The sequence below is a fragment of the Cynocephalus volans genome, chromosome 17, assembly GCF_027409185.1.
Source record: "Cynocephalus volans isolate mCynVol1 chromosome 17, mCynVol1.pri, whole genome shotgun sequence".
NCBI lineage: Eukaryota > Metazoa > Chordata > Mammalia > Dermoptera > Cynocephalidae > Cynocephalus > Cynocephalus volans.
In genome coordinates, this window is record NC_084476.1 from 43,530,560 (window position 1) to 43,558,101 (window position 27,542).

Sequence of the window (27,542 nt, forward strand, 5' to 3'; positions counted from 1 at the left end):
TAAAAGAGGCTTAATTCTGAGAGAACAACAAAACTGACTGGGTCATTAGAGCTTTCTCTTTTTATCTTGAGCAGTTGTGAACCAAATTTCTCAGCCAAGAGGCCTGTGAAGCTGCTGAGATGCTTCCTGTGTTCTCCCAATTCCTGGTGTGAGCCTAATATAAACCTGCGTCTTCTCTGCTAGCAAGAATGTCTTTCTGTCTTTCCTGGAAGATCCTCCCACCCCGTCTCGATAGCTCTCATATCTCCATCATACCATTGAGTGCTTTTCTATGGAAGGAAAAAATATTCCCATATTGATCAAGAACATGACTCCTTAAGGCTCGGTTTTGTTAAAAAAAAAGTTCATCGATTCTTACTAAAGCACATAAAGGAAGATTTTACTCAGGACCATCGTGATAGGTGTAGGGACCACTGCAACTGGGTCTTGCAGTGGGAGAGACAGATTGGGCTCAACTCCGAATACAGCATGGGCAAGTGGGAATTTGGAAACACTGGGGGTAAGGGGAATTCTGGCTAAACTGACCTAACAGGATTCTTGTTGAAGACAGGCCACAGATGATCAGACATGACCTGGGAGATGGTGGAGGATGAAGAACCTGATCAGGTACCAAGGATGATCAAATATTGAGGATGAGGGTGTTTTTGCTAAACTGACTTAGCAGGGTTCTTTGCTAAAACTGGGCTTTACAAGGAAGTCTACAGATGGGCCTAGCAGAAAATTCATACGCCTGTCTAAAGTTTGGCCAAGCAAAGAATCTTTGTCAGTTTCTATTATATTTGAGAAAAATTATAAACTATGCCTTCACCCATGAGATAGGAATTCTTTCATCTGTCAAAATGCCTTTGAATAATTGCAATACATGACTCTTAGGGAACATCCTGGAATTGCTTATAAAAACCACTATATACATCTCATCCCCGCATCCTGCTTTTCTTCTCCTGAATTGCCTTTCAGACAGTCCACTTAATGAAGATAGCATTAAAAAAATCTTTGCAGGTTTCCCTCGCCTCTGGCCCCTCCAGTCTTTTCTCCTCTAAAAGGGGAGAAAGCAAATTGCAGTTTCAAAAGGAGGCAGCAATGCTACAGCGGATAACTCTGCAGCGGGAAAGGTGGCCTTAAAGACAGTGGGCTTCCCCTTAGGAAAGGAGTGTCAAGAGGCTGCACAGCCGCCTAGAAACGGCCATAGAGGGGATTGCTGCCCGATGTTTCCCAGTTTGGACACTGAGAGGCAGTGACAGGCGAGAGGCCCCTAGGTAGAGAGATGCTGAACGAGCTCCTCCCCGGCCGAGACATTTTCAGCCAATCCTCGGAGAGGTACTGGTGACGTCGCTGGGAGCTCTCCAGCCGGTCTCTGACGTCACCACTCAGCGCCGGAAGCGAGGAGGCGCCGATGAAGCAACGTGGACGTGTCGGTGTCTGTTAAGTCGAGGTAAGGCGGTTGTTGGTCTGTCTCCTGTGCTGGCGGGGTTGAAAGCTGCGGATGTGGGCATTAGGCCGTTGCTACTGTTGCCCTTGAGTGATGTGCCTTGAATGACGCGCTCACGGCTTCTTTCTCGGCAGACGTTGCTCCATCTTTCGCGTGGGCCGTGTTTCAGCGGGTGCTCACGTTAGTCTCAGGCTCACTTCGCCCCCCACACCGGTACCTAGTTTGGTCGCAACACAAGTAAAAAGAAGATTAGAGAGTGGGCACTGGCCAGTCCAAGGAGGCGGCTCAGCTTGTCGGGAAGGACAGCGTTTCCTCCAGAGACGCTCCTTGAAAGGAACTTGAGGGCCCTTCACAGCGTCCTCAACAGAACCTATACGAATGCCAGAAGAAGCAGGCCTTTTCCATTAAGACCAGTGATAGCGGTTCGGCAAAGCAGGCATATAATTTCCACTTGGAATTAATGTGATCCAGGTTTGGATCCTTTTGGGAATTTGACTTAAATTGGAAATCGTGTAGAACACTTGAGGGAGTATTGTTCATGTGGGGAGGCAGATTTGTGCCCACTTAGTGGCACAGTCATTGCTTTAGAACGACCTTTTTACATGTACTCAGCTCCTACGTTCATCCTACTTTCACTGTTAACAAGAGTGATAGTAGTGTTGAATGCTTGCTTTTTGTCAGACACTGAGCTATACATTTTCCTTTAGCCCTTGTGACAACCCTGTTGTGCGGAGCAATGATTAATATCGTTTTACAGTTGAGGAAATAAAGGCTTAGGTTAAATAACTTGCCTCAGGTCACACAGTGAGTAGGTGGTGGAACCAAGATTTTAACTCAAGTCGTCCAACCTCAGAGGCCTTGACGTTTACCACTATTTTATATTGATTTTCTTCAACTGTTCATTAAGCTCTGAAACATCTCACTCTTTGTTACCTATTATTTTATGGAGAAAATTAAGATAATCAGATGTGCTTTCCCTCAAATCTCTGCCTCTGCTTTCCCTTCTTATAAAGTCTAGATTTACACTTATTTCCTTTAGTCTCAGAGGATGAGTTGTCTCTCTGATCAAAAAAACTCCTTTACCTTTGCTTCTAACCTTTCTTTGATGCTTTCATTTATGAGACCTTGTTTTTATTAGTCATTTCTTCCTCTTTCTGTGTTCCAGTCATGTATAAACAAGGTCAGATTTCTGAGATTTTCTCTGACACTTCCTCCCGACCAAAGAAAGGAAAAAAAGTCTTTGGTGATCCATCTTCCTTTAGCTGTCATCCAGTAACTTTCTTCCCCTTCTTGTCCAAGCTGGTTTTTTTTTTTTTTAAAAGATGACTGGTAAGGGAATCATAACCCTTGACTTGGTGGTGTCAGCACCACGCTCTCCCAAGTGAGCTAACTGGCCATCCCTATATAGGGATCCGAACCCGTGGCCTTGGTGTTATCAGCACCACACTCTCCCAAGTGGGCCACGGGCCGGCCCGAAGCTGTTTTAAAAGTATTCTGGTGCTGGCTGTTTAGCTGAGTTGGTTAAAATGTGGTGCTGATAACACCAATGTCCAGGGTTTAATCCCTGTACTGACCATCTGCCAAAACCAAAAAAGAAGTATTCTGAATTCTGTTTTCATTTTCTCACCTCCCATGCCCTCTTGCTGTCTAGCTTTCAGACCCATTATTTCCCTGGAATTTTACTCCAAGATCACTAGTGATTATCACACCAGACAGACATTTTCCAATCACTACTGGATGCCTTTGCTATTTTTGAAATTTGGTCATACCTCTTACTCCCTGCTCTTTTGCTTTCCAGTACAGTATATTCAGCTGATTTAATCAACAGACATTTATAGTGATACAGAGATGAACAAGACAAAAAAAAAAGTGCCTTCCCTTAAGGAGCTGACATTCCAGCTGTTTTTACATGCATCTCTCTTACGAGTCATTTCTCCTGTGGGTAGTCTTTTTCCTCCTTGCCCAAAATGTTGGTTGTTTTCATTGCTTGTGACTTTCTCACACTGCTCTTTTCATTCTATACACATAGAATGTGTACTCACACTGCCTGAGTGAATACATTAATTGGCTTGGTTTTAACTATCTCCTACATATGTGCTCCCAAATCAAAGTTGTTAGCTTAGACCACTTTTCTGAGCTTCACCCTTACCTCTGACAGCTCTGCCTGCTAGTCGCACAGATACTTCAAATTCAGACGCCTGAAACTGAACTCAACATCTTCCCTAACTTAACTCTTAAGTCACATCCATCACTAAGTCCTCATGATTTTACCCCCTTAATTATATAGATTTTTATTCTTGTAAATATCTTCTACAACATACCACCTGTGCTATCTTCTCCATCCCTGCTATTGTCCTACTTTAGGCCTCATCTTTCACTTGAGATATGACAGACTTCTGACTGTTTTTCCTGTCTCTAGTCCCATTCCCCACATATCTGTTCTCCACACCACCTTGCACCCTTCCAATCTCTTGTCCACCACGGGCTGGCCCCTTTACCACATTTATTACAATTGTTTCTGAGTCTCTCTCCTTCACAAGACTCTGATCCTTTTGAAGGCAGAGCTCATATACTATCTCTTTATTCCCAGCACTAGAATGGCACTAGGCACATAGTGGGCATGCATTAATTTTGATTGAATGATCAAATGAGTGAAGCCAAAGGTGTATGGTGCAGTAGTTAAGAATCCATTCTTTGGGATTAATTCAAATCCTAGCTCTGGCACACATTGGCTATGTGACTTGAACATGTTACTTCTCTAAGCTTTAATTTTCTCTTCCGTAGAAAGAGACATATTCAAATGAGAATATTATGAAAAAATGTGAAAATGTGAATAAATGAGAAAATGTGAATATTAAAATGAGACAATGTAAGTAAGACATTTAGCACAGAGCCTAACACATAGTATGCACTTTATAAAGGTTTGCTGAACACCAGGGGATCCTGGAGTATAAGACAGTGCCTTGCCCAGGTCAGCGATCTACAGAAACCCTTCCTCCATGTTTCCTGAATGTGTATGGAGTGATGCAGTTGGTTCCCAAGGAGATTATAATCTCGTTTGGAGGGTAGAATTACCTCCACATTAAACATTCAGAGAACTGTGAAGGTAGTCTTTGATCACATCAAATAACAAGATGTAGAGAAGAAAAGACCACTCAATGAAGGCCTCAGGGAGGAGGAGGACTTAAAAGTTGAATAGAATTTGGGTTTTTAGGAGAAAGGAAAGAGTATAAAACAATACCAGGAGACTGTATTAAGAGTGACTTATTTGGGAGGTATGATTCAGTACATTATACTTGAAGGATGCATGTGCATACAAAGATGTGTGTATGAGTATCTTCGAGAAGGGAGGAGAGACAGGGCCTGGTTAATGGGACTAGTTCTGTGAAGAGGAATGGGAGATGAAATAAGTAACCACTATGGGGTTAGAGGATGAGGGTCTTAACTTCAAGTCTGAGAGATTTGAGATTGATTAGGGCTGGGCAAGTTTCCAGGGCTGTGCTGGGCATTATGGTAGTCTCCAGCCACATGTAGTTATTTAACTTTAAATTTAAATTAAGTTAAACCAATCTAAATTAAGGAAAATATTCAGTTTCTCTGTTGCACTGGCTACATTTCAGATGCTCGATTGTCACATGGTAGCTACCTTATTGGACAGAGCAGGCTTAGAATATTTCCATCATTGCAGAAATTTCTATTGGGTAACACTGTTCCAGTTTATCAGATTTCTGGCCTTGTGTGGCCTATCAGATCATTTGGGTTCTTTAAGTAATTAGCAGAATTTCTTCTTAACCAATCCCCACAACTCTGGAATGAAACATACGGAGCTGAAAAGTAGAGAATTTGGATTCATCCACATAGATGTGAGGATGTATGGGATTACCCAAAGAGAGGAGTAAAGCATTCCACTGTAAGAGCCAGAGAAGGAGAGGAGAGAGAAGGAAAGGATGAGAACCTGGAGAGGGTTATCATCTAATCATTCACTTGCAAATATTTATTGTATGCTTGCTCTTTGCCAACTATTGTATTAAGTGCTGGGGATATACTGATAAGCAAAAATGGGCATAACTTCTGCTGTCATAGAGCTCGCAGTTTATGGAGTTTTACTGGAGGTAGTGGGTTAAAGATTCGGGAACACCCATCCTTCTGTGATCCATATATATATATATATTTTTAAGCAGCTGGCTGGTAAGGGCATCTGAACTCTTGAACTTGGTGTTGTCCACCCCATGCTCTAACCAAGTGAGCTAAATGGCCAACCCTGTGCTCCCCGTATTCTAAAGGGCTTCATTCCTAGAAATTGGAACTAGAGGCTGAAATAGGTCAAAATATTTTTTAAGGTTAGTTGCAAAAGCATTGTGCAGTCACTGTGTTAGTTTTTCAGGGAGTAGTAAATAGGAACATAACTTCAGAACTTTGCGGGAATAAAGTATATGAGTGTGTGTTTGTGGAGGGCAGGAGGGGTAACTCCTATTATCTTGCAACAGCCAGCTATGCTCTCAGCTGCCCCTTGGATTCCTCCCTGTCCCTCCTCTCAAACTCTGCTCTCTTCTGGCTCTTTTTTTTTTTGTCAGTGTGACTAGTCAGTCACCACATAACTTAACTTCCCAGTGCGTAATGAAGACATACTTCATTTGTCAGTCTGTTACCTGCTCAGTCATAAGTTTTCAGCAAGTGTAAACACGTGCCCTTGGAAAACACATAGCATTTAAAAGTAGGACTTCCTGTAGCACCATGATCATTTGAGGCTCCAGGACTAGGATTCTATTTTATTTATTTTTTATTTTTATTTTTATTTATCTATTTATTTTTAAATTTTGTCGATATACAATGTGGTTGATTATTGTGGCCCTTTACTGAAATCCCCCTCCCTCCTCCCTCTCTCCCCTCCCACCCAACAATGTCCTTTCTGTTTGCTTGTCGTATCAACTTCAAGGAATTGTAGTTGTTATGTCTTCTTCCCCCCCTCCCGGTTTTTTTTTTTTTGTGTGTGTGTGAATTTATTTATTTCTTTTTAGCTCCCACCAATAAGTGAGAACATGTGGTATTTCTCTTTCTGTGCCTGACTTGTTTCACTTAATATATAATTCTCTCAAGGTCCATCCATGTTGTTGCAAATGGCAGTATTTCATTCGTTCTTATAGCTGAGTAGTATTCCATTGTGTAGATATACCATATTTTCTGTATCCACTCATCCCATGATAGACATTTGGGCTTGTTCCAACTCTTGGCTGTTGTAAAGAGTGCTGCGATGAACATTGGGGAACAGGTATACCTTCGACTTGATGATTTCCATTTCTCTGGGTATATTCCCAACAGTGGGATAGCTGGGTCATATGGCAGATCTATCTGCAATTGTTTGAGGAACCTCCATACCATTTTCCATAGAGGCTGCACCATTTTGCAGTCCCACCAACAATGTATGAGAGTTCCTTTTTCTCCGCAACCTCGCCAGCATTTATCGTTCAGAGTCTTTTGGATTTAAGCCATACTAACTGGGGTGAGATGGTATCTCAGTGTAGTTTTGATTTGCATTTCCCGGATGCTGAGTGATATTGAGCTTTTTTTCATATGTCTGTTGACCATTTGTATATCTTCCTTAGAGAAATGCCTACTTAGCTCTTTTGCCCATTTTTTAATTGGGTTGCTTGTTTTTTTCTTGTAAAGTTGTTTGAGTTCCTTGTATATTCTGGATATTAATCCTTCGTCAGATGTATATTTTGCAAATATTTTCTCCCACTCTGTTGGTTGTCTCTTTTGCTGTGCAGAAGTTCTTTAGTTTGATATAATCCCATTTGTTAATTTTTCCTTTGGTTGCCCGTGCTTTTGGGGTCGTATTCATGAAGTCTGTGTCCAGTCCTATTTCCTGAAGTGTTTCTCCTATGTTTTCTTTAAGAAGTTTTATTGTTTCAGGGTGTATATTTAATTCTTTAATCCATTTTGAGTTGAGTTTAGTGTATGGTGAAAGGTATGGGTCTAGTTTCATTCTCCTGCATATTGATGTCCAGTTATCCCAGCAACATTTGGTAAAGAGGCAGTCCCTTCCCCAGTGTATAGGCTTGGTGCCTTTGTCAAAGACCAGATGGCTGTAGGTGTGTGGGTTGATTTCTGGATTCTCTATTCTATTCCACTGATCAGTGTGTCTGTTTTTATGCCAGTACCAAATTGTTTTGGTTATTATAGCTTTGTAGTATAGTTTAAAGTCAGGTAGTGTTATGCCTCCAGCTTTATTTTTTTTGCTCAGCGTTGCTTTGGCTATGTGTGGTCTTTTGTTATTCCATATAAATGTCTGGATAGTTCTTTCCATTTTTGAGAAAAATGTCATTGGAATTTTGATAGGAATTGCATTGAATTTGTATATCACTTTGGGTAGTATGGACATTTTCACTATATTGATTCTTCCAATACAAGAGCATGGGATATCTTTCCATCTTCTTGTATCCTCTCTAATTTCTCTCAGCAGTGGTTTGTAGTTCTCATTATAGAGATTTTTCACATTCTTGGTTAACCCAATTCCTAAGTATTTTATTATTTTGGTGGCTATTGTAAATGGGCAGGCTTTCTTGATTTCTCTTTCTGCATGTTCACTATTGGAGAATAGAAATGCTACTGATTTTTGTGTGTTGATTTTGTATCCTGCTACTGTGCTGAAATCATTTATCACCTCCAAGAGTTTTTTTTGTAGAGGCTTTAGGCTGTTTGATATATAGGATCATGTCATCTGCAAACAGGGACAGTTTGACTTCATCTTTTCCAATCTGGATGCCCTTTATTTCCTTCTCTTCTCTGATTGCTCTGGCTAGTACTTCCAACACTATGTTGAATAGGAGTGGTGAGAGTGGGCATCCTTGTCTAGTTCCTGTTCTTAAAGGAAAAGCTTTCAGCTTTTCCCTATTCAGGATGATATTGGCAGTGGGTTTATCATATATGGCTTTGATTACGTTGAGGTACTTTCCATCTATACCTAACTTATAGAGGGTCTTTGTCCTGAATGAGTGTTGAATTTTATCAAATGCTTTTTCAGCATCTATAGAGATGATCATATGGTCCTTGTGTTTGACTTTATTAATATGGTGTATCACATTTATTGATTTGAGTATATTGAACCAACCTTGCATCCCTGGGATGAATCCCCCTTGATCGTGGTGAATAATTTTATGTATGTGTTGCTGTATTCTGTTTGCTAGTATTTTATTGAGGATTTTTGCACCTATATTCATCAAGGATATCGGCCTGTAGTTTTCTTTTTTGGTTATATCTTTACCTGGTTTTGGTATCAGGATGATGTTTGCTTCATAGAATGAGTTTGGGAGATTTGCGTCTGTTTCAATCTTTTGGAATAGTTTGTAAAGAATCGGTGTCAATTCCTCTTTGAATGTCTGGTAAAATTCTGCTGTGAATCCATCTGGTCCTGGGCTTTTCTTTGTTGGGAGCTTTCTGATAACAGCTTCAATCTCCTTTATTGTTATTGGTCTGTTCAGATTTTCTACATCTTCATGGCTCAGTTTTGGGAGCTTGTGTGTGTCCAGAAATTTATCCATTTCCTCCAGATTTTCAAACTTGTTGGCGTATAGTTGTTTATAGTAGTCTCGAATGATTCCTTGTATTTCAGATGAATCAGTTGTAATATCACCTTTTTCATTTCTAATTTTTGTTATTTGAATTTCTCTCTTCTTTTTTTTGTTAGCCATGCTAATGGTTTGTCAATTTTATTTATCTTTTCAAAAAACCAACTTTTTGATTCGTTGATCTTTTGTATTGTTTTTTGGGTTTCAATTTCATTCAGTTCTGCTCTGATCTTAATGATTTCTTTCCATCTGCTAACTTTAGGTTTGGATTGTTCTTGTTTTTCTAGTTCTTTAAGGTGAAGTGTTAGGTTGTTCACTTGCCATCTTTCCATTCTTCTGAGGTGAGCAGTTAATGCAATAAACTTCCCCCTTAATAGTGCTTTTGCAGTATCCCACAGGTTTTGGTATGATGTATCATTATTTTCATTAGTTTCAATAAATTTTTTGATTTCCTGCTTGATTTCTTCTTGGACCCATATGTCATTAAGTAGAATGCTGTTTAATTTCCATGTGTTTGTATAGTTTCCAGAATTTCGTTTGTTATTGATTTCTAGTTTTAATCCATTATGGTCTGAGAAAAGACATGGGATAATTCCAATTTTTTTGAATTTATTGAGACTTGATTTGTGACCTAATATGTGATCTATCCTGGAGAATGATCCATGCGCTGATGAGAAGAATGAATATTCTGAGGTTGTTGGATGGAATGTTCTGTAGATATCTGCCAATTCCAATTGGTCTAGAGTGTTGTTTAGATCTTGTGTTTCTCTACTGATTCTTTGCCTAGATGATCTGTCCAGTATTGACAGTGGGGTGTTCAGGTCCCCTGCTATTATGCTATTAGGGTCTATTTCTTCCTTTAGGTCTATTAGAGTTTGTTTTATAAATCTGGCTGCTCCAACATTGGGTGCGTACATATTTATGATTGTTATGTCTTCTTGATGGATCAGTCCTTTTATCATTGTGTAGTGTCCCTCATTGTCTCTTTTTATGGTTTTTAGTTTAAAGTCTATTTTGTCAGATATAAGAATAGCTACTCCAGCTCGTTTTTCTTTTCTGTTTGCATGGTAAATCTTTTTCCATCCTTTCACTCTTAGTCTATGTGAGTCCTTATGGGTGAGGTGGGTCTCTTGAAGGCAGCATATATTTGGATCCTCCTTTTTAATCCAGTCATCCAGTCTGGGTCTTTTGATTGGGGAATTTAAGCCTTTTACATTAAGAGTTGTTATTGAAAAGTGTTGATTTATTCCTAGCATTTTATTGATTGTTGTTTGGTTGTCTTAGGTGTCTTTTGTTCCTTGCTTTCTGATTTACTGTTTGTTTTCTGTGTTTGTTGGTTCCTTGGGTTGTAGATCGCCTTTTTGTTTGTTTTCTCTTCATGAATGCCATTTTTATTATACTAGTGGGTTTATTTTTTTCTTGGGTTTTTATGGCAGTGGTAGTTATTTTTCAGGAACCAAACCCAGTACTCCCTTGAGAATTTCTTGTAAGGGTGGTCATGTGGTGGTGAACTCCTGCAGTTTTTGTTTGTCTGAGAAATATACTATTTGCCCTCCATTTCGGAAGGATAGCCTTGCAGGGTAGAGTATTCTTGGGTGGCAATCTCTGTCTTAAGTATTTTGAATATATCATCCCATTCCTTTCTGGCTTTTAGGGTTTGTGATGAAAAGTCTGATGTTAGCCTGATTGAGGCTCCCTTTTAGGTGATTTGACACTTCTCTCTGGCAGCTTTTAAGATTCTCTCTTTTCTTTGAGTTTTGCCAGTTTGACTATAACATGTCTTGGAGAAGACCCTTTTGGGTTGAATACGTTTGGAGATCGTTGAGCTTCCTGGATCTGAAGATCTGTGATTTTTCCTATACCTGGGAAGTTTTCTGCCACTATTTTTTTGAATATGTTTTCAGTTCAGTCTCCTTTTTCCTCCCCTTCTGGAATACCCATGACTCGGATATTTGAGCGCTTAAGGTTGTCTGATATCTTTTTCAGATTTTTTCAATTCGTTTGGTTCTTTTTTCTTTTTTTTTTGTCTGCCTGTGTTATTTCACACAGCCCATCTTCAAGTTCAGAGGTTCTCTCTTCAACTTCGATAAGCCTGCTGGTTAAACTCTCTGTTGTGTTTTTTATTTCTCTGAATAACTTCTTCAGTTTGGCAAGTTCTGCTACATTTTTTTTTAGGGCATTGATTTCCTTGTAGATTTCTTCTTTCAGGTCCTGTATACTTTTCCTCCTTTCATCATGATGTCTAGCTGAGTTTTCTTGTATCTCATTCAGTTTCCTTAGAATTACCACTCGAAATTCCTTGTCAGTCATTTCAAGGGCTTCTTGTTCTATAGGATCTAGAGCTTGAGGTTTATCATCTTTGGGTGGTATACTTTCTTGATTTTTCGTATTTCTGATATCTTTTCTTTGATGTTTATTCATTGTGGCAGGGGGTTTCACAGTCCTCAGTTTTGACACTATTGACTGACTAAGATGTTGCTGTGGTTGCCAATTTGGTATGGCTACCTCAGTGACTACTCAGTTGGCCACTAGTGCCTTGCGTGTGTGGTTGCCTCGGGTCTTGGGCCTTGCCAGGGAGCCACCTTTCTGTTCAGCTTGGACTCTGCTGGGCTGCTGGGTGACGGGGCAGTACTGCAGGGTGTCGCTCCTGCCGCTGCCGCTTCCCCCGCTGCTGCCGCTTCCCCCGCTGCTGCCGCTGCCACCACTACCGCTTACGCTGTCGCTGCCGTCGCTGCCACCGGCTCCTCTACTGCTGCTGCTGCCACCGGTTCCTCCGCTGGCACCGCTGGTGCTGCTTCTGCTGCTGTTGAGGGCGCTGCTGCCGCTGGTGCCGTTGCCGCCAGCTCTTCCGCTGCTGCTGCTGCCGCTGGCTCCGCTGCCGCTGGTTCCTCCACTGCTGCCGCTGCCGCTGGCTCCGCTGCTGCCAGTCCTCTGGTGCTGCTGCTCCCGCTTCCGCCAGCGGGTGCAGAGTTGCGTGGTCACTGACTGCAAGCGGCCACGGCTCCAACCTTTCTAGGGGCCCGCTCTGGGGTTGGGCTGGGGCAAGTCGCTACCTTTTCTTCTTTCCAAGTAGGCACTGTGATTTCTTCCAGTCCCTGGGGCCCCTGAGTCTTGAGTTTCCACCGCTGCCGCTGCCTTCAGACCGCCATCTTGCCGCTGGAAGTCAATAAAGTCCAGCAAGCTCTTTTACAAGTGATTTTGTTACTGTTACAGTCCACCAGTGAAAAACCAGATACCGTATTTCAAGAGTTCTGGAATCTGGGAAGTCCAAGATCAAGGATCCAAGATCAAGCAGATACGGTGTCTGGTGAGGGCTCTCTGCTTCATAGTTGGCACCTTTTTGCAGTATCCATTTTGTTCATCCAATTCATTCGCAATTTCCTGCCCCATTTGTTTTTGGCGACTTATGATAGAGGAAAGTGCATCAAGGCCTGCATTTTGTTCTTGGATAATCTGCTGCTGCTGTTGTCGGATTCCATCAAAACCCAAGCCTCTGGTCTCCTCAGGTTCCTCAAAGAGCCAAGGGTTGGGTGCTCCTCTCTTAGCTTCTTCACTCATCAGGCTGGACCTTGGATGTCTTTCCACCTTTTCTTTCATACTGATTTTGCTGTTGAATTTTCTCGGCAACCTCCTGGGCAATTTGATAATTAGAATCGTATGTGGAGAACCAGGGGTCCGGGGCCATCGTGCAGTCTCTGCTCACCGCTCGGACACTCAGGACTAGGATTTTAAATTTACAGCTGACCGTTTTTGCTCTTGCTTCAGCTCCTTCACAGACACCTGCTGAACTGCCTTTTAGAGCTCAACTGCCTTTTGGACCACTCTGACCCATATTATTTTAACAGCCTTCTGACTAATCCCTGAATCCAGATTTCTCCATCCTACTCTGCCTACACACAGCTGTTGGCAAAGTATTCTTTGAATTTTCTTGTTTCATCTTACTGTGAAGCTCAAAATCTGGCAGTTATCTCCTGCTGATTATGTTAAATCTAAACTTTTTAACCTAGTGTTCTTTCAATACCTTTGCCTTTTTTTGTGACTCTTTGGGGCAGCTCCTCTGGTTCAGCCAGCTAAGTCTGCTTTCTACCCCTGACCCATGGCTTGCTATTGCTGAAATCTGTGCTGTCACTTGTGCTTTTTAAAATGGGCTATTATAAAAAAAGAAAAAATAACAGATGCTGGGAAGGATGTGAAGAAAGGGATGTTGGTGGGATTGTAAATTAGTTCAGCCATTATAGAAGAAGTATGGAGGTTTCTCAAACAACTGCAATTAAAACAACCATATGATCCAGCAGTCCCAGTAGTGGGTATATACCCAAAGGAATGGAAATCATGTTGAAGGGATACCTGCACTCCCATGTTTATTGCATTGCTATTTACAATAGATATGGAACCAGCCTAAATGTCCATTGACGGATGACTGGGATAAGGACAATGTGCTATATATAAGCACAATGGAATACTTACTCAGCCATAAAAAAGAATGAAAATCTGCTATTCACAGCAGCATGGATAAACTTGGAGAAAATTATGTTACGCATAATAAGCCAGGCACAAAGAGAAGTACCAAATGTTCTCACTCATGTGGGAGCTAAATAACAACCCCCCTCCCCCGAAAAAAAAATAAGTTGAGCTGTTGAAAGGAGAGAGAAAAACTGGTTTCTAGAGGCAGGAAAGAGGAGGGGCGGAAGTAAAAGGCTGGTTAATGGATATGAATTACAGCTAGACAGAAAACATAAGTTCTATTGGTATACAGTTGACCCAGGAGTCTATAATTAACAGTGATTTACTGCATGTTATCAAATGACTAGAAGAGAGGGGATCAAATAGTCATATCACAAATAAATGATTAAGTTTTGCAATGAGAAATATGCTAATTACCTAATTAGATAATCACATATTGTATACATGTATTAAAATATAACTGTACCCCATAAATATGTACAATCAATATGTTTCAATAAAAAATTTTAAAAAATAGAATGCCCCCTCCTACTCCTTTTCTTACTTATCAGTCCCCCTGGCTCCTGGCCTTCTCTAATGGGGTTGTTTCTGGAAGACTTTCCTGATTAATATAGGACTTTGTACCTCCTTGGCACATCTGCTCACACTAATCCAATTCCTATGAATGTGCACTTCCTCAGCTCTCATTTGCTCACTCTACCTTGCATTGTCTTGTCTTTGCAGATGGTAATGAAACTGATTTTTAAAATCTGGTTTCTTTTTCTTTTGTTTATGGACACAAAGCTGTGCAGAGGGCTTAAGTGCTGCCTTGCCTATAGGCAACACTTCCTGGAGAGATGGGGTGTTAGAGGCTTGAGTACTGATGAAGTTCTAGAGTCTGTCCCTGCCCATAATTCCCTTTTCCACCTCCCTGGGTGATTGCATCCTTTCTCGTTGCCTAAGCTTCTATGACATATTAATGCCTCTCAGATACATATATTTGGTCCATTCTTCTCTCCTGAACTTCATACTTGTATTCTTTTTTTTTTTTTTTTTAAAGATGACTGGTAAGGGGATCTTTACCCTTGGCTTGGTGTTGTCAGCACCATGCTCTCCCAAGTGAGCCACGGGCCGGCCCTCATACTCGTATTCTTTAATACCCAGCTTGACCCCTGGATCTTCCACAGGTAACTTAAACTAATTGTGTTTCATTCAATGTGAAATTGGTCCTTCCTAATATCAAATTATGTCTCCTTGTGTATTGGTTAATGGGCATCTTCTAGATTAGAAATCTTTGGTGGGTGTTTCCCTTTACTCCTTTGTCATTCCTCAAATATCATCAGTAATTGAGTTTATCTCCTGGCTCTTCTTCCTCTCTTTGCGTCTGCCTTTGTTGAAGTCTCACCTCTCTTCTGAATTTGTCTCCTTCTTTCCTACTGATACTCCAAATGACCATAAGGATTGTTTTTCAAAAGAACATCAGCATCTCCACTGTTGTACTGGTTGTTTTGCTCAAAAGTGCCACATTCACACTTTAGAAATTGTAGATTTGCATATTTATTATGATAATCTGGCAGATGAGAGTAAAATGTATTGTTCTAACATCAGTATATTATGGCATTTAAGGCAGAGAAGCCTTCTAATACACATAAAGACACCTAAGAACTGAAGAACATAACATCTTCATTCTTAAGTCCTTGGTTCTCTGTCAGGCAAACCCCTTCTTATCCTTTAAAACTCCCACATAAATATTTCTTCCTCATGAAGTTTTATAAAATACTCTGGAAGAGTCAAGTCAGTCCTTTCACTGGGCTGATGCCATATTTGGTTACTTTCTTCTTCTAGTGCTTATCACATTATATTTTAATAATCAGTATATTAGTCTATGTGTCCCACTGCACTCCAAGCCGTCAGGGACAATGTTTTATTTACACTTTGACCCTCAGCACATAGTCTAATGTCCAGCACATATAGTATATCAATAAATGTGTAGCAAACACTTGATTGCTTAGCATGATTCAGGCGGGGAGGTAAGTACTTATTTATCCACATTATCTCATTTAATCCTCACAACAGCTTCCTGAGTCCTGTCATTACCACGGCTTGTAGGTGAGGAAATTGAGACTAGGGAGGTGAAGTCACTTGCCTCAAGATAAACAGCTGGTAAATCACATGTGTGGTGGGGCTGGAGTGTGGCCCTGGAGGACTCCTTGTGCTAGTGGATCTGTTTTTCCAGTGATTCTCTTGTTTTTTCTCTCAGAGTGATGATGCGGGTCTGCTGGTTGGTGAGGCAGGACAGCCAGCACCAGCGAATCAAACTTCCACACTTGGAAGCGGTTGTGATTGGGCGTGGTCCGGAGACCAAGATCACTGATAAAAAATGTTCTCGACAGCAAGGTAACTGGTCATAGGAATGTGGAGATTACCAGGTTTGGTGCAATAAGATAGTGAGTGATAACCAAAGATACACATTTCCTGGGTTTTCTTGATGGCAAACCTATTGTCTGCCAAAAACAAAACACAGGAACTGAGCTTTTTCAACCGGAACCAAGGGTCCCATTCATTCCTGATTTTGCCCTCCCAATGTGGTAACATTCAAGGCAGGGTGGGGTGAGGGATGGGAACAGGCAGATTCCATCCTGTTACCATGGGACAGTGGAATTGAGTCCTCCCTACACTCTGCTTTGTCCAGGGAGATTGCTCACTCGGCAGCAAGGCAGTAACTGTGGGGTCTGCAGGCTGAAACCGTGTTTGAGAAGTGATGAGGGGTGCCATCCTTCACGTATTAACTCACACAGAGGGTTGTGTCTTTAAAAGACTATGTCTTTCTTAGGGTTTAATCAAATGAAAGTCCTTGCCCTCAGGGAAAAGCCTTATTATGTACTTCATTTTTTTCCTGTGAACTTTGGACATTTCACTGCTGCTTGCAGTGTGACTTCCTGTGGTAGGGTTTCCCAAGTGTTCTGGACTTAGAGAGTTGGAGTTTGCAGCACTGACTATGGTCTTCTCTACCTAAGTTAATCTGAGTGGAGGGAAGAAAAGCCATGCTTGAGCTTGCTAGGCCCAAGGTAGAGAATTAGCTGCTGTTTTTCTTTCTCTGTCCTTCTCCTCACAACAGCAACTAGAGGCATGTGTTGTGTGCATCAGCCTGTCCTCTGCCTGTCCTCCCTGGTGAGCAGCTGTGGTGTCTCTTCTTTGCTCCCTGTCTCAACCCCAGATACTTTGTTCACTTAACACGAGTAATGTTACCTCTTCTCACACATGCTTATGTTCTCTCCTTGCAATCCTCTTTCTAGAACATTCCACTCCTCTCCACCCAAGGCCAGCTGAACTTCTGTTTTTCAGGAATGTATTTTTTACCTCTTTCTCTGTTGAAGGCATCTGACAGGTTTTTTTTTTTTTTTTTCTTTTTGTAATAATAGTGGAAGCTGGATGTAATCCCCAGCCAAGAGCTTGTGAGGGAAATGGGAACCTTTTCCTGGCTGCAGAGTCTGTGATCCCAAGCATGCCAGAGGTTCTGGAACAGGGAAACTTGTGGGGATTCATTGAAGCTGCCTCATAGGGGTATTAGCAGTAGGTAAGAGAATATGTACATTGTTGGCCATTTTATGGAAGGATTTGAAGCTGTTAGAAATTGGTGGGATTTGGAGCCCCAGTTGCTCATAGGTCTTTCAGGAAATGTCTTTCAAGCTGCCTCCTACAGTGAGGATTTATTGACCTTTAGGGAGAACAGAAGCAAGTGCCTGGTTCTTAGTTGCATTTGTGTTTAACTTTTCCTAATCTCTTTCAGTACAGTTGAAAGCAGAATGTAACAAGGGATATGTCAAGGTAAAGCAGGTATGTGTGCTTATAACTTTGATTTCCATTTTACACTTGATGATTTTCTTGTGCTATTGACTTTAGAGTGTCTGTGCCAGCCAATGAAGCCTTCTCTGTCATGTGTGGAAATGACAGAGTAATATAGGTGAACATTAAGCATGGTGTCTGGCACATAGAAATTGGCTAACATAGCAGCAGCTGTATTACTAATGGCATTATTGCTATTATTATAATTATTTTCTGATGATTTATTCCATAGGTAGGGGTCAATCCCACCAGCATTGACTCAATCATAATTGGGAAGGACCAAGAGGTGAAGCTGCAGCCTGGCCAGGTTCTCCACATGGTGAATGAACTTTATCCATATATTGTAGAGTTTGAGGAAGAGGCAAAGAGCCCTGGCCTGGAAACACACAGAAAGAGAAAGAGGTCAGGCAACAGTGATTCTGTAGAAAGGGATGCTGCCCAGGAAGCTGAGTCTGGGGCAGGGCTGGAACCTGGGAGCAGCCCTGGCCAGTGCTCTTTGCCCCCAAAGAAGGAGAAAGATGCATCTACCAAAAAGGTGAGGGTAGTGTGGTTGACAGATGATGTTGAGATTAAATGAGATATAATGACTGAGTGACTGCTTAATTGTTTTTTAAACTGTAAAGCCCAGACACATGTGCGGGGTTATTAACCATGATGAAAGAGTCACTTGTTTCTGGCATGAATATCACTTTGGTGAATGTCCCTTTATGTGTTTTTCTCTTGAATTCCTGAGGTAAGCCACTTGAAGGTAGGCAGTATATTTAACATTGAACAACTAAAATGGGTCAGTTGTTGACCTATAGAAGGTTTTCATAGATCATGTAATTCACATACTGATGTCAAAGTGGAAACTTGGTCAGGCCGAAGTTGGAGTGTGAGAGGCCAAGGAAGGTATGATTCACGCTCTGGCATTTCTGGCCTCATCTAAATATCCAGCTCTGAATATAGGAAGACAGTGGGGGTGGCTTATGGTCTAAAAGGCAATGGATTGAAATAATGGGGGTCTTTCTAGTTGAATTCTCAAAAACTAACCTTATTTCCAAGTTTGATTAGACTTTGCTGCACACAATATTAAATAATGCCATATTTAATTATTAGCATATGCAATTTATGTTGCTCTTTTTTGTTTAGGAATCACTGGGTCACTGGAGTCAAGGCTTGAAGATTTCTATGCAGGATCCCAAAATGCAGGTCAGAATAAAATTTTGGAATTTAAGTACATTTCATGTTTTAAATGACCACTCCACAGAGGTCATAATAACAATTGAAATCAAAGGATATCAGTCCTTCTGAATGAGATTTATTTTATCAGGCTATTCTGTGGGATTAAGTGGCTTTTTCCATTGGCAATAGGGTAGCAACTGGAATTCTTTAGAGAAAAGCTAACTTCTTCGAATGAGTGTCCTCTCTGCCTTATCCCTTTTATTTATTTATTTATGTAATTTAAAAAAAAAAAATGACCAGTAAAGGGATCTTAACCCTTGACCTGGTGTTGTCAGCACCACGCTCTCCCAAGTGAGCCACGGGCCGGCCCTGCCTTATCCCTTTAAACCTCTAGTTACTATTAAGGGAAGTTGTGTTAACCTTAATGTGGTCCTTTTCAAGGGAGCATCAAATAATGTATTATGACCGTAGTATTGTGTTGCTTGGGATTAATAATCATGCATAATCCTTGGAAGAGCCTTTGAGTTCTGCTTCAGTTATATCCCGGTTGACAAGGAGCCAGGTCTGAAAGAGCTCCTAGGAACTCATATGCATGTGTCACACAGTCTGCCATATTAGAGTGGAGAAGGATGCATTTGAATTTATGCTGCAGAGATTTTACCTCACATCTGTGCATCTTCTGTGTATGCTGTATAGTGTGGTGGTTGGAAACACAGACTCTGGAGTCAACATGATCTTAGTTGGAATCCTAGATTTCCCACTTAATGATTTGTGCAGGACACTCAATCTATTTGAATCTCAGTGCTCTCCTCTCTCAAAATTGTGATACTAAAACCTTTTTGCACAAGATTGTTGTAGGGATTAAGTAAGTGACTTAATGAATATGACAGCACCTGGTACACAGAAGATTCTCAGTAGATATTTGTTTCCTTTTCTTGTGCCCTCTGCTAGGTTTACAAAGATGAGCAGGTGGTGGTGATTAAGGATAAATACCCTAAGGCCCGTCACCACTGGCTGGTCTTACCTTGGGCCTCCATTTCCAGTCTGAAGGCTCTGACCAGGGACCACCTTGAACTCCTCAAACATATGCACTCTGTGGGGGAAAGGGTGATTGCAGATTTTGCTGGGTCCAGCAAACTCTGCTTCCGGTTGGGCTACCATGCCGTTCCCAGCATGAGGTAAGCCTTGTGGGTAGTGTTGGTGCCTCCTGGTTCTGTCCAGGTGGGCAGATAGATTCAGCCTGGGCTTGCTGAGTGAGCTGATAGCCTGGAAGCCCAGGGGAGCATAGTGGGATGTTTCCAAGGGAGGTGGACTAAAGTTTCCACCCCTCTGCCTGACTTGCCTGCAAGCCTTAAGTCCTGTCTTCTGCTTATATGGTTCTTTGTTCCTCTCAAAATTTAAATCTTTGAGGGCCTGACACGTGAAGTAGTAGTTTTGTTAACCTCAGATGAAGAATTGTGGTCAGTGGCTTTTATTAGATTTTTCAAAATTATCTGTAACCCCCAAATGATTAAGGACCATTGCTCTGAAGGGGAAAAAACATCATAGACTTCTGTAGTCACAGTTTAGTACATTGAAGATTTAAAATAAAATGACCCCGCCGCTCTCTGTCAGCCCTCCTAGTTACATGCACACCAGCCAGCTGGGGCTCATTCTCAGCACGACTACTATCCAAAAAAAAAGAGAGAGAAAGAGAAAAGTATAGAGTTTGCCTTATCCCCAGAAGGATTCAGGAAGGAATGATTGATTTTTTTCAAAGCATGTAAACAAGGCATATGTCCTCAGTTCCTTTGATCTAAGCAATAAGATGAGACTAGATTTCAGGGTTTTTAACCTTGTTTCTTTTTAAAGATTATGGTAAAATATATATAACAAAATTTACATTTTAATAATTTTTAAGCGTACAGTTCGTTGGCATTAAGTATATTGACATTATTGTGCAACTGTCACTGCCATCTATCTCCAGAACTTTTCTTATCTTTCCAAACTGAAACTCTGTACCCATTAAACAATAATACCCCATTCTTCACTCCCCCCAGTCCCTGACAACCACTGTTCTACTTTCTGTATCTATGAATTTGACTACTCTATGTACCTCATAAAAGTGGAATCATACAGTATTTGTCCTTTTGTGACTGGCTTATTTCACTTCACATAATGTCTTCAAGGTTCATCCATGTTGTAGCATGTGACAGATTTCCTTCAGGTATTTTTTTTTTTAACCACCGACACTCACGTTTTATTTAGGTGGGTAATTATGACTTAGTTTACTGGCTACTTTAACTAAATGAAATCTTTGTGCCACATTTTCCCCAATCAATACTCTCTCTTTTAAAGAGGCATAACTTACATTCAATTAAATGCATAATAAGATGTATAATTTGATCACTTTTGACAAATATAGTCATGTCACTATCACTCTGATCGAGATACAGAATATAGAACTCATCTATCATCTCATCCCAGAAAGTTCCCTTGTGCCCTTTTCTAGTCAGTCCCCTCTCAACCACCAAGCATTGTTCTGATTTCTTTCTGCATAGATGATTTTTGTCTTTTCTAAAGTTTCATACGAATGGAATCATACAGTTCATACACCTTTTTTTGCCTGGCTTTTTTTGGTCAGTCTAATGATTTTTAGATTCATGCCTATATTATGGACATAATTAATTTTTTTTCTTCTTGGGTACTTAGAAGTGGAATTGCTAGCTCATAGGGTGGATGTATGTTGGATCTCATTTTTAAAATACGTGTTTTTTATTGTTAAAAACTTGTTCAAAAATTTAGGAGGAAAAGTCACCCATAATCCTATTTTCCTAATGCAGCAGAGCCCATGCCTAACAGAACCCTTGACCACTGAGCCATTTTCACATAGTAATTATGGTGTCCAGACCTTTTGCATTTAATGAATGCTGTTGTGCTAAGGAGAACGATAAAAGCAAGAGCAGGTGTGTGTGGGAAGCAAAATGAGCAGTAAGGAAAGTTGCCACTTACATACCCTTTTATGATACTCTTTATGATGTAATTTTGAATAGATAAACATGATAGAAAGGAAAAGGTAATAAGCGAATAATTTTTCCTATTGTAAAAGTAATGTTTCAATTTAGAAAATATTTTTAAAAAGTATGAAGCAGAACAAAGACCTTTCGTAATTTCTACCAGTAACTAAACTGTAGACCTTTTTTTCCTATAATGTTCTTTTTCTGCTCCAGGATACAATCCAGGATCCCACATTGCATTTTTTTGTCGTCTCTCCTTAGTCTTCCCTAATCTGTGACAATTCCTTCTCCTTTCCTGCTTTTCATGACCTTGACACTTTTGACGAGTACTGGCTACTTGTAGTTTGTAGGATGTTTCTCAATTTGGGTTTGTCTGATGTTTTTTTCATGATTAGACTGAGATTATTCACTTCTTTTGCCAAAAATACCACAGAAGTGATATTTGTGATTGTATTCTTCCCAAGGCATCATATCAGGGGGTGCAAGGAATGTTGATCTGGCTTTTTACAAGTGATTTTAACCTTGATCATTTGTTAATGTCGTGTCTGCCACAGGTTTCTGTACTCAAAGTTACTATTTTTCCCTTTGTAATTGTGGAATATCTCAGGGGAGCTATCTTGAGACAGTGCTACTATCCTGTCTCTCCTCAAACTTGCACTGGATGATTTTAGTACCTATTTGTGGATCTTGCCTACAATAGTTATTGCTATGGTATTTACCTTTTTTGGTGTTGTTTTTTTTTTTACTATGGTGTTTACCTAAGGAGATTTTATACTTCCCTCATCTAATTTATTAATTGAAATTCTTCTGTATGGAAGAGCTGTCCCTTCTCCCTCATTATTTATTTATTCAATTGTTTATCAGTATGGACTCATGGGCATTTTTTCTATGGGTTGTAATTCAATGCTATTGTTATTTATTTTATTCTTCAAATTGTTCTAGCTTTGGTCACTGGTGGTTCCTTTATTTATTTATTTTGACCAGTAAGGGGATCGCAACCTCCAGCACGGTGTGGTCTGCACCACGCTCAGCCAGTGAGCACACCAGCCATCCCTATATAGGATCTGAACCTGCGGCCTCGGCACTACCAGCGCCGCACTCTCCCAAGTGAGCCACGGGGCCGGCCCACTGGCAGCTCCTTTAGTTTGGCTCCTGTTTCACTTTGGCATGTACCCAACATTTTTTGAGCACTTCTTTTTCTTTTGGTCTCACAAGATGTTCCAGGCTCTTCTTGTATTTTTTTGTGTTCCAGTCCTGGAATGAACCACTTCTCCAAAGAGCCCTAGGTCCTTTTTTGGAGAAGAGTATTTCTAAACTAAGACCTGGGCACTAGGTTTCTGTAATGAGAGAAGTGGGTGTTGATTCCAGGGTGTCTTGCTCCTAGGTCCTCTCAGATGGAGCCAGGAAATACATGTGTGAATCCTAACCCACACAGACACACACACATCTCTAATTCTGTAATTATCTACATGTATATGTAGATGGAAAACTGTGAGTTCATACTGATACCTCTGATTCCAGTCCAGCTCTGCAAGGTTCATTCTTGTTTCCCTTTTTCTTTTTTTGTAACTTCTTTTTCCAAGGGTAACAGTGAGAAACCTGGTTCTTATTAGCGATAATAAGTTCACTTACTTGTTTAATACTAGTATACATATAAGATAGTTACAGAATTGCTAACTCATACCCCTGTGAGAAAGACATTTACTAACTAATATTTGTATGCCGTCTTTTTGTCTTTAGCCTCACAGTATCCAGTCAAAATAATGATTTCTAAAGTTACTTAGATTAGTTATTTTCTTCCTCACACCCTTTAGTGTGGTTCTCTTATTCATTTGCGATAGTTATTCTTATTTTTTTCCTGCTTATGTTCTATTTTGGATTCTGCACACATACTGATTTATTTTGATTATTTATTGGGGAATGTGAAATCTTACTGATTGTAAGAGTGAAAGTCACACAAAAAGGCATTCTACTTGGTTTAACAAATCCAAAATAGAACAACTGATTTTCTTCCCCAAACCTGCTTTTCATCTAACCTTCTCCATCTCAGTAAGTGGCACTGCCCCAAATCAGCATCTAGTCCATTAGTAAGTCCTGCTGGTTCTATTCCAATCTATATTCAAAATAGGATTGCTTCTTGCCATCTCAACTACAGCTCATCTCTAGTCTAAGCTGTGATATTTCTGGCGTGGACGGCTACAGCAGCCTCCTAACTGGTCTGCCTGTGTCCCTTCTTACACTTTCTGCAGTCCTTTCTCCATACAACAGCTAGAGTGATCTTGTAAAAGTGTAAATAAGATAATAGTACTCCCCTGCTTAAAATCCTTCAGTGGCTTCCTAATGTAATCAGATTAAAATGCAAACCCCTTGCCAGCCTTTAAAACCCTTTATGATCTGGTTCCTGCTTATTCTCTGCTCCTGGGCTCCAATGATTCTGGACATACAGTTTGGCCACATTACCTTCTTTATGTTCCTTGGTTGCACCAAGCTCTTTTTCATCTTACAGCCCTTGCACTTGGCCTCCCCACTTTCTGAGACACTTTTCCCCCAGATCTTGCTTGCCTGGCTGCTTTCTCAGCTCAAGTCACTGCAGAGCCTTCTCTGAACACTTTAACTAATTAAAGAGGCAACCTCTACCTCCAGGCACCTTCTATCCCATTTCCATCTTTTATTTTTTCTTAGCAATGTTAACTATTTGAATTTTCCTTGTTTATTTGTTTACTTATTATTTGTCTTCCCTCATTAGAATATAATTTCTATAAGGTCAGAGGCTTTTCCTATTTGTTCACTGCTAAATTCCCAGTGCCTAGAACAGTCCTTGACCCAGTAAATACTTACTGAGCATTAAATATTTTAAGTAAATGAATGAGTGAATTGAATTAAATGGACACACTATTGATACTTCATGTACCCATACTTTACTGTTTGTCATTTTGATTGAGCCATCGTTTTTAATGATCTTTTTTTTTTCTTTCAACTAGCCATGTACACCTTCATGTGATCAGCCAGGATTTTGATTCTCCTTGCCTTAAAAACAAAAAGCATTGGAATTCTTTCAATACAGAATACTTCCTAGAATCACAAGGTAAATAGTGCTCTTTGGTTTTCACATTTGTTCATTTTCTCAGATGTTCTTATACTTGATTCAGTAGTTTCTCAGAATAACAATTTGGCCTCAAAAACCCATGTACAATTTGGTATTCCCTATAAAGAGAGCACTATTAAAAGAAACTGGGTTATTTGGATTATAGTACAGTTACCACTTTACTGCGAGCAGCCTTCTTGGGGCACCTTGAAAGCTGTTATGTCAGAGTCAAAAAATGTTTTGTGACAACAGGGGATTTAAAAATTGTGAGAATTATTGGAGTTCATGGATGAGAAAGCTCTGAAAATTCTTTGTCTCTTCTGCTACCAACTGGATAGGAGCTGAGGGCTCTCGTGTCAGGAGTGGTTAATTAATAGGGGAAGACTGTGTATATGTAGAAGGAAGCATTTCCTGGTGTGTATACTGGGGAACTTCAGTACTGCTGGTATGAAAGCTATCATTTATCAAGGACCAACCAGGCGTAAAGCACTGTGGTAAGTTCTTGACGTAGTAACATGGATTGCTTAGAGTGTGTCCTGAAGGAATGTATTATCTCAAAGGTAAGTTGCTCAGATTTAGAATCTGATCAAGCCCGTTCATAACTTCAAGCTTAATAACTTTAGAATACCTGGTATATTGATTGGAGCCCTATTTTCTTTGTGTGGTATCTTATATTGGCTTTCCAGAGTAGCTGGGATTTGAACTTTTCTTCCTTGCTTGCAGCTGTGATCAAGATGGTAAAGGAGGCTGGCAGAGTGACTGTCCAAGATGGGATGTCTGAACTCTTGAAGCTACCACTTCGTTGTCATGAGTGCCAGCAGCTGCTGCCTTCCATTCCTCAGTTGAAAGACCACCTCAGGAAGCACTGGACAAAGTGATTTTACAGAGCTGGAACTTCCAGCAAGTGTGGCCGATTCTCTGCTGGCACCTGTCTGGGTTGCTTGCAAACTTCTACTCATGTGTGTAAATACTTATCTAATGCAGGATATAGAAGCAGAGGGCCGGTTATATACCTCTGTTCTTCACATTTATCCCCCCTCCCCAGAGGCATGTGGCACTTTTTCATCAGAGCAGCCAGAGTGGTCTCTTGTTTAGTGGTCTCTTGTTTATCCTCAAGGCACTGGTAGGTCTTATTCTATGATCTTAATCTATTCTGTAATATTCTTCTTCCCTCCTTCATGGGGAGCCTTACTTTCTCCTGTCTCTTCCACTCCCTTCTATCCAAGATCACCTCAATACTGCCTTCTCAGAAAGTCTGTCTCATTTGTTCTTCCTTGTGAGCAAAGAGGCTAGATGAGGGGGTGGAGGGTGGGGTTTTCTTCTAATATCAGGGGTTCCTGGCTGGTGAGTAAACACTTTGCCCATGTTCATCACAGTTCAGCTGTCAGGTCTTCTTGTTGGCCTGCTTGGATCTGTTGCCTGAAAATAAAGTTCATTTGTTTGAGGCATCTCTCCTAAGTGATTAAAAACTATCAGAAGTTCAGCTGACAGTCAGTTCTAATGCAAGAAAAAGTAGTTGGTGAATGAAAAAGTTTCATAGAACAACAGTTTTATTTCTCCCTGAGAACAAATTTGGATGGAACTGTTCTATCAAGTTGGTTTTTGGGTAATATCGGAACCAAAGCTAAAAAATTGTTTTTGATCAAATCGTTGATATATTTGGGGATATGACCTTTCACTCGAGTTGTAAAAAAAGAACACTCTTTTAACAAAAGCTTCTCTTTGGTGAAAGAAAACCTCAATCCTCAGAGACCGTATTTGACTTCAGTCTATTTCACAAGTAAACAAGATGCCATAGTGGTTGCTTGGTGAGCTTGGGTATAGTAATAATTAGTAGTAATTAATGATTATAGCAGCTAACAATTGTTCAACTCCTATGTGTCCAGGATTATGCTAAGCAAATTATCTCATTTAATTCTCACCATAGGAACTCTGTGAGGTAGGTACTATTGTTGTGCCCCTTTAAAGGATGAGGATCTAATATTCTTTTTTAAAATAATTGGTTATGAATATTCATGAGATACAAAGCTGATTGTCACCCCTCGTGCCCAAGATGCGAAGGCCAGATCCATATTGGCAGCATGCACCTTACCACAAATTGTGTTTGTACTCCATGTCCCTCACCCAATTATCCCCCACCTCCCCCACTACCCCAACTCCGCTTTGTATCCCAAGGTATGTTCTCTTCTTTTGCAAGCCCAACGCATCACTGTGGACTTTCTTTCCTTCTTTCTTTCTCTCTTAGCTCCCATTATGAGTGAGTACATGTGGTGTTTATCCCTCTGTGCTTTGCTTATTTCACTCAACATAAGTTTCTCCAGCCTCATCCATTTTGTTGGAGGATCTAATATTCTATAAAAGGTCCTGGGCTACAAAGTCAGTGTTGGTTCTGAGGCATCAAACTCATTATTTTCCCTGTCAGCTGAACAGCATAAATGTGGGAATAACTAGCAGGGGCCATAGAACCCAGGGACCTTGGGCCTGTGCTGATCAAAAGCTTTTCATGTTGTTTCATTGATTTCCTCAAGGCCAGCAAGTTCCTTTAAAGGCCCCTTTTTAAAGGCCCCCTGTTATTACCCAACCTTTCATCTCTGTCCTCTGTTCCTTCTGTACTCCAGGAATGTAATCCTTACCTCATTAGCCCACCTGTCCGTTCCTTCTGTCTGGCTTGACCTTGGACCCTTGAGCCCGCCTGATCATCTGTTTCCTCTCCTGTAGTGGTCGCCTGCTGACCCAGTTGCCTGTTGGGTTCTTCTTAACCCAGCTGTAGTGGCGATGTGGCTCCATAACCTCCCATTTGCTGTCATCAGGTACCAGGCATTGAAACTCTTCAGAATCATGGGCATATAAGAACAGGCTCTGGATTCAGAGCTGGGTCCCAGTCCCACGTTACTCAGAGCTGAGGGTTCTTGAGTAAGTCACTTATTTTCTCTGACCTTCATATTCACATGTGTAAATTGGCATAACAGGGTTGAGTTATAAGGATAAAATAAAATAATCCATGTAAAGGG

The 27,542-nt window shown here is 40.8% G+C and overlaps 1 protein-coding gene across 8 annotated transcripts; it reads left to right on the forward strand.

The window, feature by feature from the left end:
* Nucleotides 1-1,376: 1,376 nt before the first annotated feature.
* On the forward strand, nucleotides 1,377-27,542 carry APTX (aprataxin). 8 transcript variants are annotated; one of them, XM_063081814.1, is made up of 10 exons: nucleotides 1,379-1,432; nucleotides 12,090-12,304; nucleotides 14,501-14,627; nucleotides 15,701-15,837; nucleotides 17,231-17,277; nucleotides 17,519-17,821; nucleotides 18,418-18,477; nucleotides 19,402-19,628; nucleotides 24,428-24,531; nucleotides 25,255-27,542. In XM_063081814.1, exons 3-10 carry the CDS (start codon nucleotides 14,548-14,550, stop codon nucleotides 25,407-25,409), a joined length of 1,113 nt encoding a protein of 370 aa, XP_062937884.1. In that variant the 5' UTR covers nucleotides 1,379-1,432; nucleotides 12,090-12,304; nucleotides 14,501-14,547; the 3' UTR covers nucleotides 25,410-27,542. The 8 variants fall into 8 exon arrangements, with proteins under 8 accessions (XP_062937887.1, XP_062937884.1, XP_062937889.1 ...); XM_063081816.1 differs by having other exon boundaries at nucleotides 1,385-1,432; nucleotides 12,211-12,304; XM_063081817.1 differs by lacking the exon at nucleotides 12,090-12,304 and having other exon boundaries at nucleotides 1,377-1,432.